This window comes from Chanodichthys erythropterus, chromosome 5, assembly GCF_024489055.1.
Source record: "Chanodichthys erythropterus isolate Z2021 chromosome 5, ASM2448905v1, whole genome shotgun sequence".
Lineage (NCBI taxonomy): Eukaryota > Metazoa > Chordata > Actinopteri > Cypriniformes > Xenocyprididae > Chanodichthys > Chanodichthys erythropterus.
This window is the reverse complement of record NC_090225.1, coordinates 8,377,358-8,395,314: the sequence shown is the minus strand read 5'-3', so window position 1 is coordinate 8,395,314 and position 17,957 is coordinate 8,377,358. Positions and strand designations below refer to the sequence as shown.

Below are 17,957 nucleotides of genomic sequence, written 5' to 3'. Positions count from 1 at the left end.
CCTTGCTGTGTCTCTGTAATATCTGTCCATGGCTTCCCTCCATGCATGCTTATCCCTCACATGACACTCTGTTATCCTTTTCTCCAGCCCCAAACCTCCACCTCTCCTTTAGCTCATCCATCAGAGAAGAAAGTGCAGCATAAGCATAGATAGCAGTAATGAAATCTGTTCGAGTCTGGTGCAGTAATCAGTGGTCTGTCTGTCACTGTGGCCCTGCACTCTCTGGAGGGCTTCCACAGTTGTACTGTTTTCATATTGATGTTTATGTCTTCTGTGTATTTTATGATTGGGCTGGCAGGATGAAGGGATAAGAGGAATGATAGAGGCTTTACTTGATAGATGGTTTAAGCAAGAAAAAAAAATTCATACAGGTAATCCATATGAATTGAGCAGTGTAATCCAAGGCTTCTGAAGAGACACAATAATTATATGATAAACAGATTTAATTTAGGCTTTTCTGGTGCATTTATGTGTGCATTGATCATTGTTTGTGTATTTCATTTTTCTTAGTCTTTTTTGGTATTCTAATATATTTAATATATTTGGTAGCCTATATATTTAAGATATGTAGTTATTGCCTGTCTTTACCAGTTACCCTTGGATCTGAAATAGTTTGTCTTTTATTGTGCAAGATGCATTTGGGGAAGTATTTTATTAACTCAAATTGAATTAAATAATTTTGAACTGAAAGGAAAACCGCTGTTGAATTGAATCGAGAATCATTGAATTGTGAATTTAATCGATTTGCTATAAACTCAAAGATTTACACACCTTTGCCATCAAGGCTGCATTGAACTTGGTTAGTTTATTATTATTATAATTTTTTTTTTAAATGCTGGTGCTTTTTTTGAGAGGACCTTTTTTTTTAGACTCTGAGTAAGTGGCTGTTCTCTGTAAACACAACACAATGAATTCTGGGAGATGTCAGGGTCATGTCTTATTTGTTTAAATGGATTTAGATAGTTGTTTCAAGCACTTGCAACATCCACTATACAAATGCTACTTCCTCCGATGACAGTTCCTCTCACTAAAGCAAATATAGTGTATATCTAGTAAGAAATGAACTAGCTGAACCTGAAATAATTCATATTTATTCTGCCAATGAATGAAGCTCTGCAGGACAGATGGGCCGCTCTAAGTGTCTTGCATGTTACCGTATGTTGTCATGAAATATTTAAAGCTGTGGAGTCGGCCCTGGAATAGGTTACTGTCCGTAGCTTAACAAGCACTTGAGATACCAGCACAGCATCCGCACAAGAGTGAACCGAGCAACTTGTATGTTAACTGAGCCGCTTATATATTTATAGGCTTACCTTTAGACTTTGCCATTTTAAAAAATTCAGTAAGAAAACTGTTCTAAACACCGTTCTTAGAGAACGTCATTGATCTTCTTTGCACTGTGCTTGCACTCTTTTCAGAGAGAAGCCAGGTCAACTTCCTATGGCTGTAAGAAGGTCCTTTATTCAGCTGTTGTTAAGGTAGACTGACTGCCGGTTCATCACAGGTGCTTGAAGATGGTTGAGCCAGATTGCGGTAATACTGACATAAGAGGAAAGGCTCATTACGGGTGCTTGAGGGGTTTGTGTGTGTCTGTTCTTGATTGACAGCGCTGGAAAAGGCTGTTGTTTGGTGGGAAGAGCACTCAGTCACTACGCCTAGATTGACAGCACAAGCGTCTCGTGGTAAACTTGGATTAGAACACTGATGCTTGTCAAGATGATGTTCAAACATTGTGTAAAACATGTTTAGATCTCTTCAAATGTTCACAACAGAACTAACATGAAGGAATGAAGCAAAAGTACATGAAGGAATGTCTCAATTTTTGAGACTTTTTGAGACAAAGTGTTCATAATCTATTTGATAAAAGAAGGAAAATATCATTCTGTGTTTACCATAATAGTCATGTGTAGTTGTTGAAATGCTGCACATATGTGAGGGTAGGTCAGTCTGAAGTCATGTGACATGCAGCGCTGTGCGTACTGAACGCTGATAGAGGAGCTGTACACCTAGATATGAGTTTCATGGTGTGGAGATTTGGCTGCTCTCTGAGGCTTCTGATATAAAGAACAGCTAACCAGCCCTGACACAAATCTCACCCTGTGAGAGATGGGAACCAATTACTGTACCAAACACATACACACATTTGCTGGAGCCATGCCCTTCAGTGAAAATTGTGTTTGTTTGTTTTTTTCAGCAGTAGGAAAAATGGAGTTGCCCTCAAATGATTGGGTTATGGGACAAGGGGAGAAATCAAGAGGAAATTGTAGGAACAGTGACACATCAGAGACATGTGCTAATAAATGTTATTAAATGAGAATTGTTCTCCACTCCTTCATTTCCTCTTAATAAACTGAAAAGATTTTGATCAAGAGTGTGTTTTCTATTGAAGCTTGTTTCCGCCACGGAATAAAACAATTTAAAAGAAAATTGTAACTTGTGATTTTTCGTTCATTTCTGGCTTTTTTTGTGAGTTATAAAGTCCAATTCTTATAAAAAAAAATTGAATTATGAGATATAAACTTAAAATTCTGAGGAAAAAAGTCAGAATTGACCATTCGCCTGGAGTCTGATTGACAGGTGATCTGACCACTCATAACGCCGAATCCGCCATTTTTCCAACAAAGCAGTCGGGAGTTAGTAGATTAACATAGGTGGACTTGAATTTGAAAAATGGTATGTACTGATGTCTTTCTGCGGTTGAAACAACATTCCTTTTGATGTTCATTCATGTTTATTTGATGCTATAAATTAACTAGTAGGAAGAGGAGATCGGTTCATGACTTGCTCGAACTGAGGTGCTACAGTGATCTGTCACAACACTTTTAAGAGCCACAAAATGGTATTTATTGTTTAAATTTCTTTGAAAATTACAAAATTTGAAATTCGATACATTATTTCATATCAAAAGTAGCCTGCTCTGTCTTGTCTGTCAATGCGTTGTCAGTGTCATCTTTGCTCTGTGATGTATTTGTGTCTTTGCGAACGGTCAATTGCGAGTTTGTATCTCACAATTCTGACTTTATAACATGCAATTGCGGCTTTATATCATGCGGTTCTGACTTTATAACTCGCAATTGCAAATTTATATCTCGCAATTGTGAGAAAAAAGTCAGATAAAAAGTAGCACCTTTTTATTTTTTATTCAGTGGCAGAAACAAGCTTTCATAGTTTTCTTATTTAGATGTCCATGCAAAGTTTAAATGCTTTAGGTTTTGTTTTGTCAAATCCCTGGTTCTGTGTGATTAGACTTGTTATGCACTTAATCAACTAAATTAATCAACATAATTAAACAATTAAACAACTAATTAATGAACAATTATCAGTTCTATACATTTATAGAGCTACCAATCTGCTCTAGCTTTTGTTCTACACTGGTTTACTCCTGAAATTTGTGGCACTGCTAATATTGTTGGCTTCTGTATGATTAATTGCTTGTGTATTTCCTTGTAAGTCGGAAAAAAACAAAAAAAAACAAACATCTGCTAAATGATTGTAAATCTAAATGTGATTAAACGTGGCAGAAAATTCTGCATGCGCCACTCACAATTTCCTCAGAATATATATATTACGATTAGATGAGCTGCATAAAAAACAAATAAAAACAGTAACATCTACAAAGCAGATTTTTAAGGGACCTTTATATATATATATATATATATATATATATATATATATATATATATATAAAACCTAGTAATATTTACATGTGACCTTGTCTTCATGCTATGTGTCAATTGCCCTTAGAGGAGGAACTGTCTGTTTACTTAAATTCTTACTTGTTATGGTTTTACTTCACTGGCTTGAAATGGTCTTCCTTTGTCATCACAGACACTTCAGCGTGAACATATTTCTGAGGAAAGAGATTGGCCCTGTCAGGAACAGAACTGAATGACCTGATTGTTGGTTTATTGCAGGGATAATTTGTGAAGATCTTTATTGCTTTTCTATTTAAGGCAGCGTTTTCTTAAAGGCACAGTGCAACATTAGTTCCTAATGAGGACAGTAATTTAAGTAATACATCAGCGGTGTGACTGGATATAAGTGAATTGCAATTGTATTGATATTATTTGAGGTTGATTTCACTTAGTTTTATACAAATCCATCAGATGCAGATTATCTGTCCTGCACCATCCAGGCTTTTTTAAGGCTTTAGAGAGGTATTTCCTTTCCTCAAGCCACAGAGCTTGAGTCTCTCATCATTTGCCTGTCCCTTTTCACTGGATCCTGCTCATATTCCAAGCTGCCATTGCTGCTGGCAGGTAACACGCATTGGAAAACAAGGTCAGATTCTCCCAAAGCCCTCCGGTCTCAATTATTCCACCACAGATGCTCCAGCAGGGATCCACAACACAGACCAAGACAACAGACTTTTATGTTGACTAGTACGTGTTTATCATCAGCGAACATCATTGAAGCAGAGATCCGAGTCCTGACCTTGGGAAACCGCAACATTCATTTAGAGGATGTGTCTTTATCTGAGAGCACTGGGGCTGATAATCATATATCAATGGGACGGTGTTGTGAATCATTTAGAGAATAGTAGTACATGTGGCCTGGATGCTCTGCAGAGTAGCACTAATGCACAGGCAGTGCGTCCTCTGTGTTTGGCTTGTGTTTTAGGTGAGATATGAGAGGATGACGCTCCCTGGGTCTGCGGCCTGTTTCCAGAGTTCTTGAGCTGTAATGGAAATGGGCAGGCTCTTCCAAACAATTGTGTTAAAAGCATTGCAGACTTTTGTCCTCCCGATTACGTGATGAATTTGGTTCTGGCAGAAACTGTCACTGTTTACAAGGTCCCTTAAAAATCTGCTTTGTAGATGTTACTGTTTTTCTTTGTTTGTTTTTTATGCAGCTCATCTAATCGTAGTTATGAGTATTGTTGAAGCTAATATGATTGGATGTATGTGGCATTGATTGCCCTTCTTTTAAATTGTTAGTTACCAAAAATAAACTATATGTTTTATTAGTTCTCTATTTTTTTGTATGTTTAAGGAAGATATTAACATACAGTCAGAGATGAAGGAAAATGGACATGGATAAACTAAATATATACAAAATATAATTATAAACAAAATGTTTGTTTATTTTATTTAGTTGTTAATAAATTATTTATTTATTAACATTATTAACATTAACATTTACATTATGCATTTATTTGTTTTATTTCATACATTTAATTAAGTCAGAGATTGGGGAAAATGGTCATGAAAACAGTTTTAGTTATTTACTTGTTAATTAGTTCTGTATTTATTTGTTTTATTTATTTGTTTTATTTTATACTAGGGCTGGGTGATATCCCAAAGATATTACAGTTAATTGTGATTTTATTATCAGAATATGACAAACACTTGCCAAACAGGTAAACATTTCACAAATTAATATTACGTTTTTTTTCTCTCTCTCTCTTAGAAATGCACATTTGACAGTAGCATGAGTAGAGATGTAAATCGTAATAATGTAAATTTATGTTTATCTGTAAAAATTGTAACAACTTCATTTTTAAAGGGTAAAATTTGGTCTTCCATAGTATTTGGATCATGGTATCCACAGATAAAACCACACATTGTACCTCACTAACATGGTAAAATGTAACTATATTGTTTCTGTGGTGTTTGTTATAAAGACATTTATGATAATACAAATGCACAAAAACTACTATAGCTTAAAACTACTGTATATTCCATTACTTCTTTAATACATTTAATGTCTACATTAATAATATAATAAAATTCAATAGGAATATCCCATATTCTGTCACAATACCATGGTTACAGTTGTTTTTAATACAGTAAATCCATGGTAAAGGTTTGTGATTTTTGGATTGAAAAGCCTTCCAACTGTATCGTTGTGGCACAGTGTGTCTCCTGTTTTCGGAGTTGTGTTGTTGAGAATGTCAGCGCTGTTTTATCTGGCTTTCAACTAAATCACAAGGCAGTTGATTTGTGGTTTGTATGGGAGTACTCCGCGAAACTGTAACGCATTTCACTGGATCTCACAGTGCTGTTTAGTGGTTGTGTGATTGAGACGGTCAGTAAATAAATACATTCGCTCTAAGCTCGAGCTGATAAGTGATCATTGTGGCACAGTTCAAACGTAGCTGTTTTTCGTTCTTCTTTTGGGCATTTGCTGTTTAATGTTAATGTTTTATATTTTAATGTTAAAATGAAAATGATCCTTATAACAATTAGAAGAAATGATCCTTGTTATAAGGATCATAAAATGATCCTTATAACAATTAGAAGAGAAAATGGCCGACTTGTGTTAAAAAAAGTTATGACGGTGTTAAATCTCATGCCATGAGGGGAGATGGGAACACGTGTAATAATGAAACAGAAGGATTGTGTTGGTCATAATAATATCTTGTGGTTAAGGCAGGGATTTGTACTGTGCTGAGGCTTCATGTTTCAACACTAGATGTGTTATTTTACTGGCCTGGTATGAGTGTGAAATGAGATAAGATACTCTGGAATAATAATAATAATAATATAAATAGTCTGGCATCACAGGCAGGCACGTCCAACCAGAGGCATAGATTATGTTGTCTCATACCTGTGTAATCCTCAAATCAAGCCCATGGCATCCCTGCTTTAAGCTCTAAACCTGAATAAGACAGAAGGGAGGTTTAAGATTCTGCCTTAAAGGAGCAGTTCACATAAAAATAATAGCTGAATACATTCTCTTTATTTTTCAATTCATCTACTTATCTGTTCACCCGAGAATCCTCTCTGGCACCATACTTAATGTGATTTACCCAAGTAGGACATGGTCCTAGATAAGTGTTTTTATTGGTCAACATTTATGACAACCAATAAGATTTTAGGCTTAGGGGGTTGTTGAACAGCATTGTTTTAACCTGATTTCCCTCTGATTTTAGAAGCAGCTTATAAATAGCGTTAGTGCTAATTATAGTGTTGTCTTTGTAGCTCCTCCTTCAATCACTGGTATTCCTCCAGCTTATGTTCTTCTTGATGTTACTGTCATTTAAGAGCATATCTTACTAAACCTCTTTTGAGACCTATATCATTCCCCCCCCCCCCCCCCCCACTTTTCACCACCCTCTGTAGAGCTTCCCATTTGGACTAAGTGGTTTTTAGCACAGGGGGTGACCTGGTTGTGTCAGTCAGTGTATGATGGTCTTGCCTGCAACTTTGCGAAGTACTCATAAGTGGTGATTGCTCTCAGGGGTTTCCTTTACCTTAGGTCTAATTGTAGACCCCTGATTGTTTACGGTTCTGATTGCTGGTGAGATCTGACAATCTGGAATTGATGCAAGAAAGAATAGATGTATACTCTAAGTGAGTTTCTAGGGAAATAGTTTTCTTCAAGTAGTTTTTGTTTTTAGTATAATCAACAAACAACTATTTTTAAATTGGCAAAAGAATGTTGTGTATGAATGTCACAGTTATTCTGAAATTAGAAAAGCAAACAAATCATACTTTTTTTTTTTTTTTTTTTTTTTAGGTTTGTAACTCTATCTGCCCCTATCTGTTTTACAATGTTGTAGTGTGAAATTGTCACCCTGTGAGATTGGTTAACTGTACTGATATTAAAATAGCAAATGGGAAACAGAGCATGTTCGGATTCACTGTTTTTTTCCAGCTCCCTGGGTGAAACTAAAAATAGCACTCGCTATGGAGTACAGTTTTCCCCAGTGATGCAAATGGAAGTCGCCGGAACAGCTGCTCTGAAGCCAAGTCTTGTTAGATCAGCCTTGGTCACATGACCTGCTCTCTGCCATTCATTATTACTGGAACTCCCAAGTGAGGGCATATCAACCCTGTTTCAACCCTGTTTCAGCTGTCAAAATGTGCAACATCTTTCATTTCATTTATTGTTAATTACATTTACTGCAACATTTATCTGTTTTGTTTGCTTGCATATAAATAGAGAGAGAGATGTTGGAAGGTGCGTAAGAGAGAGGGAGGGATGGATGGATGATTGGATGGAAAAGAGAGAGGGAGAGATATGAATAAATAGAAATACTTTGATAGATGGATAAATAGATATTGGCCATGTTCATATATACAGTCTTTACTAACAAATTACTATTTAGAGATCATGTGTGAACAGATGGATGGATAGATATGGATAAATACAGGGCTTGGACAAAGAAACTGAAAACACCTGGTTTTAGACCACAATAATTTATTAGTATGTTCTATGCAATGCTGGTGGAGAAAAACGTTTTGTGACATGATCCTCAAAAATACCCCAAAGTGGCTCAAAAATATTTAAATCTGGTGACTGTGCAGGTCAGTGGAGATGTTCAACTTCACTTTAATGTTCATTAAGCCATTCTGTCACAAGTCTTGCTGTGTGTATTTGTGCATTATCATGCTGATTCATGGCAACACCTTCAGGGTACAATGTTTGAACCTTTAGGTGCACACGGTCCTCCATCAAGTAGGGAATGCCATAATATGTCAGCCCAAACCATCACTGATAAACCCTCGTGCTTCACTCTGGACACGCAACAGTCCAGTGTTAAGCCTCTTTGGTGCTTCTCCACACCGTAACTCTCACGGATGTGGGATAGACAGTGAAGGTGGACTCATCAGAGAACAATAAATGTTTCACATTGTCCACAGCCCAATATTTGCACTTTTGGCAAACTGACATTTGCCATTGGTTTAGTCCCTTTAAGACAAGTCATTTCACTTGCAGCCATCTTTGAAACGCCTCTCGGGCATTCAAGTGCAGCTCCTATCTATTTGAATGGGGAAACATCAAATTCTCCAAAGTTGTTTGCCAAGCTTTCATTAAATTTTAGATTTGAAATCACCAACGAGATCTGACAACAACTGTCTCATATATTTTGTTTCTAAACGCTCAGATCATGACGAAAAAACCTGTATTTTTCAGGCTGGATCAAGCTAATGCGCATGCGCAGCCCTGAATGCGCGTCTGTTTCTATAGGAACCGGAGCTTCTAACGTCCACTGCAGTGACGCGATGACTTTGCCAATGGAGCGTTTGGCTCTTATTTAGAAGGCGGGACTTATTCCGCCATATTGGGCGTTGCAATTTCGCCCATTTAAAACAATACGAGTGAGGCGTCTTGTGTTATTCTATAGTCTTTGCTATAGCAGCCCGACCTTGAATATTGACTCTGTGGAGCTCCCGACGAACAGTTTTGGTGGAAAAAGGAGAGTCAGAGTGCACATTTCTGCAGTGAGTTGGCCAGCTGTGGTTTTATGTTTTTTTGGATACAATCCAGGTTAATACTTGGACATCCCTTTCAGACAGCCTTTCAAACTCCTGGTGAATGTTGTTCGACCCACAAAGTGATATGCCGACATTACCCTTGGTACCATAGCTCTCGATACACCACAAAGACTTTCCTGGTCACAGATGAGCCAGCAAGATTTGCACCAACAATTTGTCCTCTTTTGATCTCTGTAATGTCTCCCATTATGCTGTGTGGATTGCAATATTTTATACAGCTGTGCTGTTGCTCTGCTAATTCAGCCACCGGGCTGCGCATGTAAAGGCGTGAAACCTCCAACATTATATTGGCCAGTGTTTCAGTTTCATCGTTCAATACCTGTGTATATATGTGTATATATATATATATATATATATATATATATATATATATATATATATATATATATATATATATATATATATATATATATATATATATATATATATATATATATATATATATATATATGGATGAATAGATGAATAGATGAATATAAATAGATGGGTAGATATAGATAGATCAATACAAATGGATAAATATAGATATACGGATCAACCATTTAAAAATTCATTAAAAAAAACCCTGTTAGGCACAAAAATGGCAGTGGAAACTCTTAATTAGCTGAACTTTAATGCCCTGTCTGACCTGGAACAGATTGTTAGAAAAACAATGTTGAGGTCAGGGAACAAGGTCACCCTAAATTCAGTGTGTTGACTGCCGGGTTTTGGTCTGCTTAAGGCCTACTGTCTGTTTGCATCGTGAAAAGGTCTGGATTTGCCCTATGCAGCTCAGGCTTTGACATCACAGGTGAAAAAATATCTGATGGAGTATCCCATGGCTCACTGTTCCACAGCCCCTCTTCTTCATCACTCACACAGAGCACTCAAATGAAGTAGAAACTGTTTCTTGTTTACATTGTCTGCTCAAATCTGCACAGCCATCAGTTTGAGACCTCATGTATAATTCATGGCTTTACCCACACCGCCACACCTCTCTCAACTCACAGCTTTCTCTTTTGCATGTGGTGCTTGAGAACTGTGATTTAGGTGGAGTTAGCATGAATGTCCTATGAAGTAATCAAATTTACTTCTTGACAGTGAGTTTGTTGAGTGTGCTGCGTGATTGCCCGAGTGTGGCTGACAAACCAAAAATGAAACCGCCTCATTTGAGTCAAAATATATTTGTGTAAATCTCAGACTTGTTTATATTTATGTAAGAGATTACTCATACACTGGTGAGTCAAACATTTTGGCTGTTATTGTTGTTGTTATTATTATTTTTAATCAATTAAAATAATGCAAAGCAAAATAAAGCCCGCTTTTATTTTATTTTTTTATTTATTCATGTTTGATTTAAAATTATTGTCACCAGGTGCGTGAATTTTATATTCGTTTCCCTGCATAGCTCTCATTAACTCGATAGATTCAGATCTTGAGTGGCTTTGCTAACACACTCAAAGATTTACTTTCCAGGCTAGGCTGAGCACATGGTGATATCCGATCAGAACGTAACTTGATCCGTGTGTACACGCTGTGGGCACAGCACACCAACTACAGTATTTACACCTAGTGACAGTTCCAAGCATGTGTGCAATGTGGCAGAGGAGGCTTGAGGAGATGGGGATATATTTTGGAGTGTGATGGACAGGCAGAGCACACCTTTGTTGACCTACTCCTGCCGCGACTGTGGATTGAAGGTTAAGTTCCCATGAACGACAGAGAAATCTGATCTGCTGAACAACAAGCTCATCTTTTAGGACTAGCTTACTTGATTGTTTTTTGACAATCACAAATTTAAACACCAGCCTCCCCATTAGCAAATCATTATGAGTTATGTAGTAAAATATCTAGCTTCCGTATTCAGGTTACAAAGAAAGTGTAAACTGGCTTCAAGTCAGTTACACTTTTTCCATAAGTTGAATAGGGAAGGCATAGGACTTAGCGTAAGCTTGTAAGCTTTTTGAACTGCAAGAGTTTTACACTTTCTTCGCACGTTGAATACGGAATCCGGTCTGGCGGAAGCTTGATATTTTACTTCATAACGTGTTAAATATGGATTTTTTTTTTTTTTTACACAAACACATCGCTTCGCTTCGGAAGGCCTTTATTAACCCCCTGGAGATGTGTGGAGTACACGTTTATGATGGATGGATGTGGATGGAAGCACTTTCTTCAGCTCATACTCATGACCCCAGTTCACTGCCATTATAAAGCTCAGATGCGTCAGGATATTTATTAAAATATCTCCGATTGTGTTCATCAAAAGAAGTCAGTCATATACATCTAGGATGGCTTGAGGGTGAGTAAAGCTTGGGATAATTCCCATTTCAAAGTGAACTAATCCTTTAAGGGAACCTCAGTTATTTCCTGTTGATATTGAGAATTGAAGCCAAAACCTTCGGGTTACCAGTGTGACTCTCCAACCATTAGGCCACGACTTCCCCAAAGTGCAGTGCAGTGCAGTGCCGGTGGTCAACTTCTGGAGCCAGATGGTTGTGTCTGGATCTCCTGCAGTGCCAGTCTCTTCAAAATACCTGAATGCCAGTCTGTGATATATGGTCTTTACGACCTCACTGGCTGCTGTACGCTGAAGACAGGCTGATATATGACACCTCTGTTTTTTATTAGGCAGCTTTTTTCCATTCATGGTTTCAGTCAATTAGCTCAAGATCCAAAAATTACTTTTCTTTCATGCTATCTTTAGAATCTGGTGCTTTCTGCTAGCAGCACCTGTAACAAGTGGTAAACCTGGACTGCATTGAGCAGGTAGTTTATTAATGCTCAGTGGTTTTCATTTGTCCTGGAGTTTAGTTTTATATCACTGGTGCATGTGTGTTTTGTTCTTCCCTCTTGATGACGGAAGAGTTTCTCTCCTCCTGAGACTCTCATTAGTTTTGCTCTCACCTGAACCATACATCTTTCCATCACAGCTTAGCGTCCTCTGTGGCAGTACTAGAGTGCTATACATCCTCTAGGGATGTATTGCTCGACAAAATTGTCATGAATTTATCAATAGCTAAAAAGTGCTGCTGAGGCGCTCTCAAGTGCCCACAGCTAGGCATTTTCAGCTGTCTAAAAATGCTTTAGCATCCTTGTTAGATGCTGGTTCGAATCCTGCCCGGAGTGGGTTGGGTAGGACCGGTTACATTTGGTGCCGTGACCCGGATGGGAGTGAGTGAGGCAAGCTATGATTCTTCGAATGTGAATAGAAAGTTCAAAATAACAGCATTTATTTGAAATAAATTTTTTTTTGTAACAATGTGAAATTCAAATATAGGTTTTATGGCAAATATAGTTCTTCCATGCCTGATGTTGATACCAATACCTCAAAGTGGGTTGATATAAAGCCAAAATGTACATGAGAATTAATGACTATCAGTTTGTTTCCCTAGTGATATATCAGTCATCACTAGCCATTTTATGATCTCTACTCCATTTTCATTGGGATAAACTGAATAACATTATTTGTTTTTGTTACCAAACACAAAGCTTTTTAGCACATGATCCCACTGAGAAGACAGAGATGTTCAAAAGATTGTGCTCTTGCAGAAATTAGAGTATTACCTGCTGTTATTTATGCATCATTGCCCAAGTGTGTTAGTTCCCTGCCAACCCCAGAGTTGAATATGAGTGATTCCTCCAGTGCAGCTTCTAAAGCATCAGGCTGCACCACTGAGCACATGATGGCTGTATTTTCATCCACCCACCTGACTGTAAAGTGTTGCCTAGCCCTGCGGATGTAACCCCAGAATCCCACAGCGACTCCCTGAGCCTGTGAATCATAGCTGTCCCTGCCTCGGCCTACACACCGCCAGCCGCGCTGTGTGCGTCAGGCAGTCTGAGAGATGCTCTTTTACTGGGCCTCAAAAATTTCTTCTCCTTGCTGCTTCCTCTCAGGCTTCTCCCAGCTGTCAGAAACCTGACAGCGAGTTTGATGTCTAACGTGATTTAGGTTTTAGCCTGTCAAACTATAGCATGAGTCAAGCTGTAGAAACAAGCAAAAATAGGGTGTTATGAATGCATTTTCTGGCATTGAACTTTGAAGTTTCTTTATCACTGCTTTCCCTTTTTTGAAGCTTCAAAGCATAAATCATCATAACTAATTAAATTGCACACATAACAAATAACACACTAAAATATTATTTATGATGTCTGTTTCAGTTCTGTATGATTTTTTCATTATTTTATTTTGGTATGATTTTTTTTTATTATAAATATTACATTTTATCAGGAAGTGTCCTAGGTTTGTATCAAGGCTGAACGGTATAGCTGGGAAATTTAATCTCCATATTTATAACTTTTTGTGATATTATGGCAAAATACACTGTCCGGCCAAAAAAAAATAATAATAAAATATTATTTATTAAATATTTTTATTAAATAAAATAAATAAATAAAATAAAGGCACTATTTGGATTTAAATAGGCAAATGCTTAAGATACTATGATTTGATCATTATTGCAGTGGTTATGTTTCTAGTAGTGTTGTCAAAAGTACCGACTTCGGTACCTATCGGTACTGAAATTTTAAAAACGTGACGCTTTGAGCCCTGTTGAGCGGATTCAAAAACATCTCTGATTGGCCATTGTGTTGACGCGCTCATCGGATATGCCTGTGATTGGCTACAATGATCAACGCGTGGGAACATCTGAAAGCACACGGAAGTGTTTGAATTTGAAAGCGTTTTGAAAGTGGGAGCGCGAGCGATTGAAAGCAGGCGTCTAACAGTGGATCGATCCGCGATAGACGCCTGCTTTCAAAGGCTCCCGTGTCTATCTGTGTAGGCGCTTAGTGAAGAGATTAATTGATGACTATTTACAACGTTTTTACAGCGTTGATCATTGAAGCCTATCACCGACATATCCGATGAGCCGTGAAAACAACGGCCAATCAGAGATGTTTATGAATCCACTCAACAGCGCTCAAAGCGTCACGTTTTTAAAATTTCAGTACCGACTAGGTACCGAAGTCGGTACTTTTGACAACACTAGTTTCTAGCATGTTATATGTTAATATAAGACCAAAAATTGTTACTTCTTTTAGGTGCAAGATCAAGATCTTGTACCTTGACTTTTTGGTCAAGATCTTGTATTGACAATGCTCTGTGGAGTCTACTCTAGCACGTCCCAAAGACTTTTGATGAATTTAAGGTCTGGGTTCAGAGGTGCCAATTCATGTGTAAAAATTATTATTCATGCTCCCTCCCAACCATTCTTTCACCATTTGAGCCTGCTGAATCTTGACATTGTTATCCTGGAATATGACCATGATGTGGTACATTTAAAAAATTACAAATGTTCTGTGAAGTCTTTTATTTATTTATTTATTTATTTTTTATTAATTTGAATAAAATCTCATCAAAACCACCAAAAGATTTACAATGGTGCTAAATTTTATATCACCACACAGTGTTTGTATCTCAACTTTCCTGTTGCTTACATTTCTGCCTTTGTGTTTTTTTTCCCAGGAGGCACAGAAGGTGAATAATCCTATGAACAGTCAGGCTGATGGCCCACCGAAGATCCTGAATGATAAAGATGAGGCCCCAGCCAGTGAGGTGGGCTGGATGACCTCCGTCAAAGACTGGGCGGGGGTCATGATCTCAGCACAGACCCTTACCGGCAGAGTTCTGGTGAGACAGCCACACACAGCCACCCACTAAAGCTTCACTCAATGCCCACAAACTCTCTCACATACTTCCACAGTCACATTCAGAGCACCTGACCCTCATATTTATTATTTTTTACCAAGTATATGTTTTCTCACTGATTACTTGGATTTGATGCCTTACAAAACATTTGTTACATGCTATGACACAAATAGCACACGGCTGATGACATTTTCTGTTTTTGTATGTTTCTGTCAGATCATATTCAAGTCATACATCTGACTCTAGAGGTCAGGATTATACCCAGATGATTTACCGGTGTTTTGTTAAATACGGTCTCATTAGCATGCCTCACACAATAAAGGGCTTTTGGGAGCGCAGTAATACTGAGCAGTGACTCGTGTGGGTGGCGCTTATCATCACAGTTGTTAGTGCCTGCATAGTGCTAGACATGGACAGGTCAATTAACTATGAACAATTGAGTCAATTTACCACATAATGAAGATCATTTACTTTGGGAAAGTTATGCAAATGAGAGCAGTCCTAATTTTATAACCTTCAGCAAATTATGGATGAAATCCATTTTGCTTTGTGGTTTTCCACTCTGGTGTGTCTGTATCATTCCGCAGCATTCATGCTTTATGTCCTTCATTAATTGTGACTTGAATATTTTTCTCCCAGTTCTGCATCTCATCTTTCAGGTCTGGTGACCGCTGTACATGACCAGATTGGGAAGCCGGGCCCTCAGTAGACTGGTCCAGTCTAGTGTTTCTCTTTCAGCACATGACTGATCTGTAATGAGCCGTTCACACTGAGAGCAATTAAATCACTGAAGGTCACCAAGTGCTGCGGTCACTATTAGACATTCCTACTCGACTAGTGTCTAACTCAGGGGTAGGCAAGTTCGGTCCTAGAGAGCTGTTGTCCTGCTGAGTTTTGCTCCAACCTTAATCAAACACACCTGAACAAGCTAATCAAGCTCTTCAGGATTACTAAGGCTATAGGCAGCTGAAGGTTTTTTTTTTCAGGGTTGGAGCTAAACTCTGCAGGACAGCGGCTCTCTAGGACCGAACTTGCCTACCCCCTGGTCTAACTGTATCATACAGACTATGAAATTAACTTCATTAACCACAGTGGCTGGTTCATGAATGGCCAGTTTTACCGTCCGTTTTTTTGCTATTGAAATATTCAGGTCCACTCAGTGCACCTCCTAAATATGGTTTTCTTTTGGAGCATTCACAATTATGATGATGTCATATTGGTGACATTTTGATGAAATTTGGTGGGTAAAAAAGATACCTTGTCTATTGTTAATAGCATAGTGATGTATAAAGCTCACACAGAAGTCACTTTCAAACCAAGCAGTCTTCTTTTGGTCAATGCAATAAATTCATGTAATCATGATATATGAACATTGAACATTTTGTGAAATCGGCGTGGGGTAATCTTTCGTCCTCAAGCAAAATTCATGATCGCATGGATTTCTAGTGAAATTACTGCATTTTGAACTTGAAAATTTGGCGAACGAACAGTAAATGTGCCCGCACATTAAAGGGATAGTGCCAAAAATGAAAATTCTGTCATCACTTGCTCACCCTCATGTTACTCCAATGCTCTATTTATTCTTTCTTCTGTAGAACATAAAACATTTTGGGCGAACTACTCCTTTAAAACCTGTTAGCCAGCACCCCCGCTTTTGGAAAATCCCAAAAAATGACATACTCAAACTAAAACAGATACAGTTCATGAACCCTTTGCACTAAAAGCATAAGTAAGGTCTCATTTGAAAGCAGACACTTTGCAGTTTATGGTAAACTCATAATTAATTATTGTCACAAAGAAGAAAATAGTTTAAAATAGCTTTGAAATTTTGAAAAGTTATTAGAAATTGATTTTTATGAAATATATTTATGAAAATGAAAGTGAAGTTGGCCTTGTGGCAATCTAGAAATGCACTGCAGCTAAAGCCACATGTCTGACCATGTTATATTTCAAATCTGAAGATGATAGGTTTAAAACTCTGAGTTTTATTACATGTTTTTCAAGACCATGTCATGAGACTTTATTTAGAAAGGATTCTAATGTTAACTGATGTTTATTGTCATCTATTCAAGGGTATTGTCGATATGGTGTTTGTGGTGCTAAGTGCCCCATTCAGTTTCAATCTCCCCTGAACACATTCACACCTCTCCAGCCATCTTATAGCTCTTATTATTCTTTTCTTTTGTCTCTATTATAATTACTGATGTTCTATTCAAGATGATTAATCCCTCATTTCATTCACCAAACTTCTCACTTCACCTTCTTTCAAACTGGATCTAATGCCCTTCTTGGAAAAAAAGAGAAAAAAATTGAGCTTTACTATTAAAAATTATTTATTTGCATTAGCTTTAGATTAGAACAGGTGCATCTCTGGGCTCGTTAGCATATTAGATTAGCACACCAACAAAACACGACAATTTATAAGATTAAAACCACGTTTTTTCTCCAAACTTACTAGTCGATTGTTTTAAATAACCTTCTTTGATGTGATGTGGCTTTGGATCAAAAATCAGACAGAAAATATACCATTTTAGGCTATTCTGCACAATGAGAAAAGCTATCTCGATTAGCATTGCATTATAAATATAATCTACTATTATGAATACCTGACATGGCGTGAAGAACACAGATAAACCACATATCGTCACAATCGTGTATTTATTACTTTCAAAAGTGACGTTCTGTATGTTTATATCAATGATTATAGCGATGTCAGGTAGCCTCTGTTAGTTCTGTGTATGTCACATGACTGCCTCTTGTTCATGCTGTATAATTTGTGGACTAAAGGTGCACAGAGCGCCATCCGGCTTCGGGTATGTGTTGGACACACAGTAGTCAGTGTATACAGCACTCATATGATGAAAACAGCGCGTTTTGGGTAAAAATGTAATAAATATGACTCCTCTGTATAGAAAATTGACATAAACGTATGACAGTCCATCAATATTTCTCCAAATGTGCATGCTTTTAAGCTAAAAGCCCCGAAGGATGTTATTTTGTGGAGTTTTTTCATGATGATCGTACAGAGTTTTTTTCTCAATGGCTGAAGCTGACGCTCATATTTCAATGAAAAGGTAACGACTCCGTTTCTCATATTCATA

At 37.6% G+C, this 17,957-nt stretch overlaps 1 protein-coding gene across 7 annotated transcripts in view; it reads left to right on the top strand.

Moving 5' to 3' along the window:
• The window catches only part of kcnma1a (potassium large conductance calcium-activated channel, subfamily M, alpha member 1a), a 212,711-nt gene that overhangs the window by 35,708 nt on the left and 159,046 nt on the right, over positions 1-17,957 (top strand). For all 7 annotated transcript variants that reach the window (XM_067385880.1, XM_067385883.1, XM_067385877.1 and 4 more), the window contains exon 2: positions 14,674-14,838. In XM_067385880.1, the coding sequence (XP_067241981.1) occupies positions 14,674-14,838 (165 nt within the window). The remainder of the gene's footprint in view (positions 1-14,673; positions 14,839-17,957) is intronic.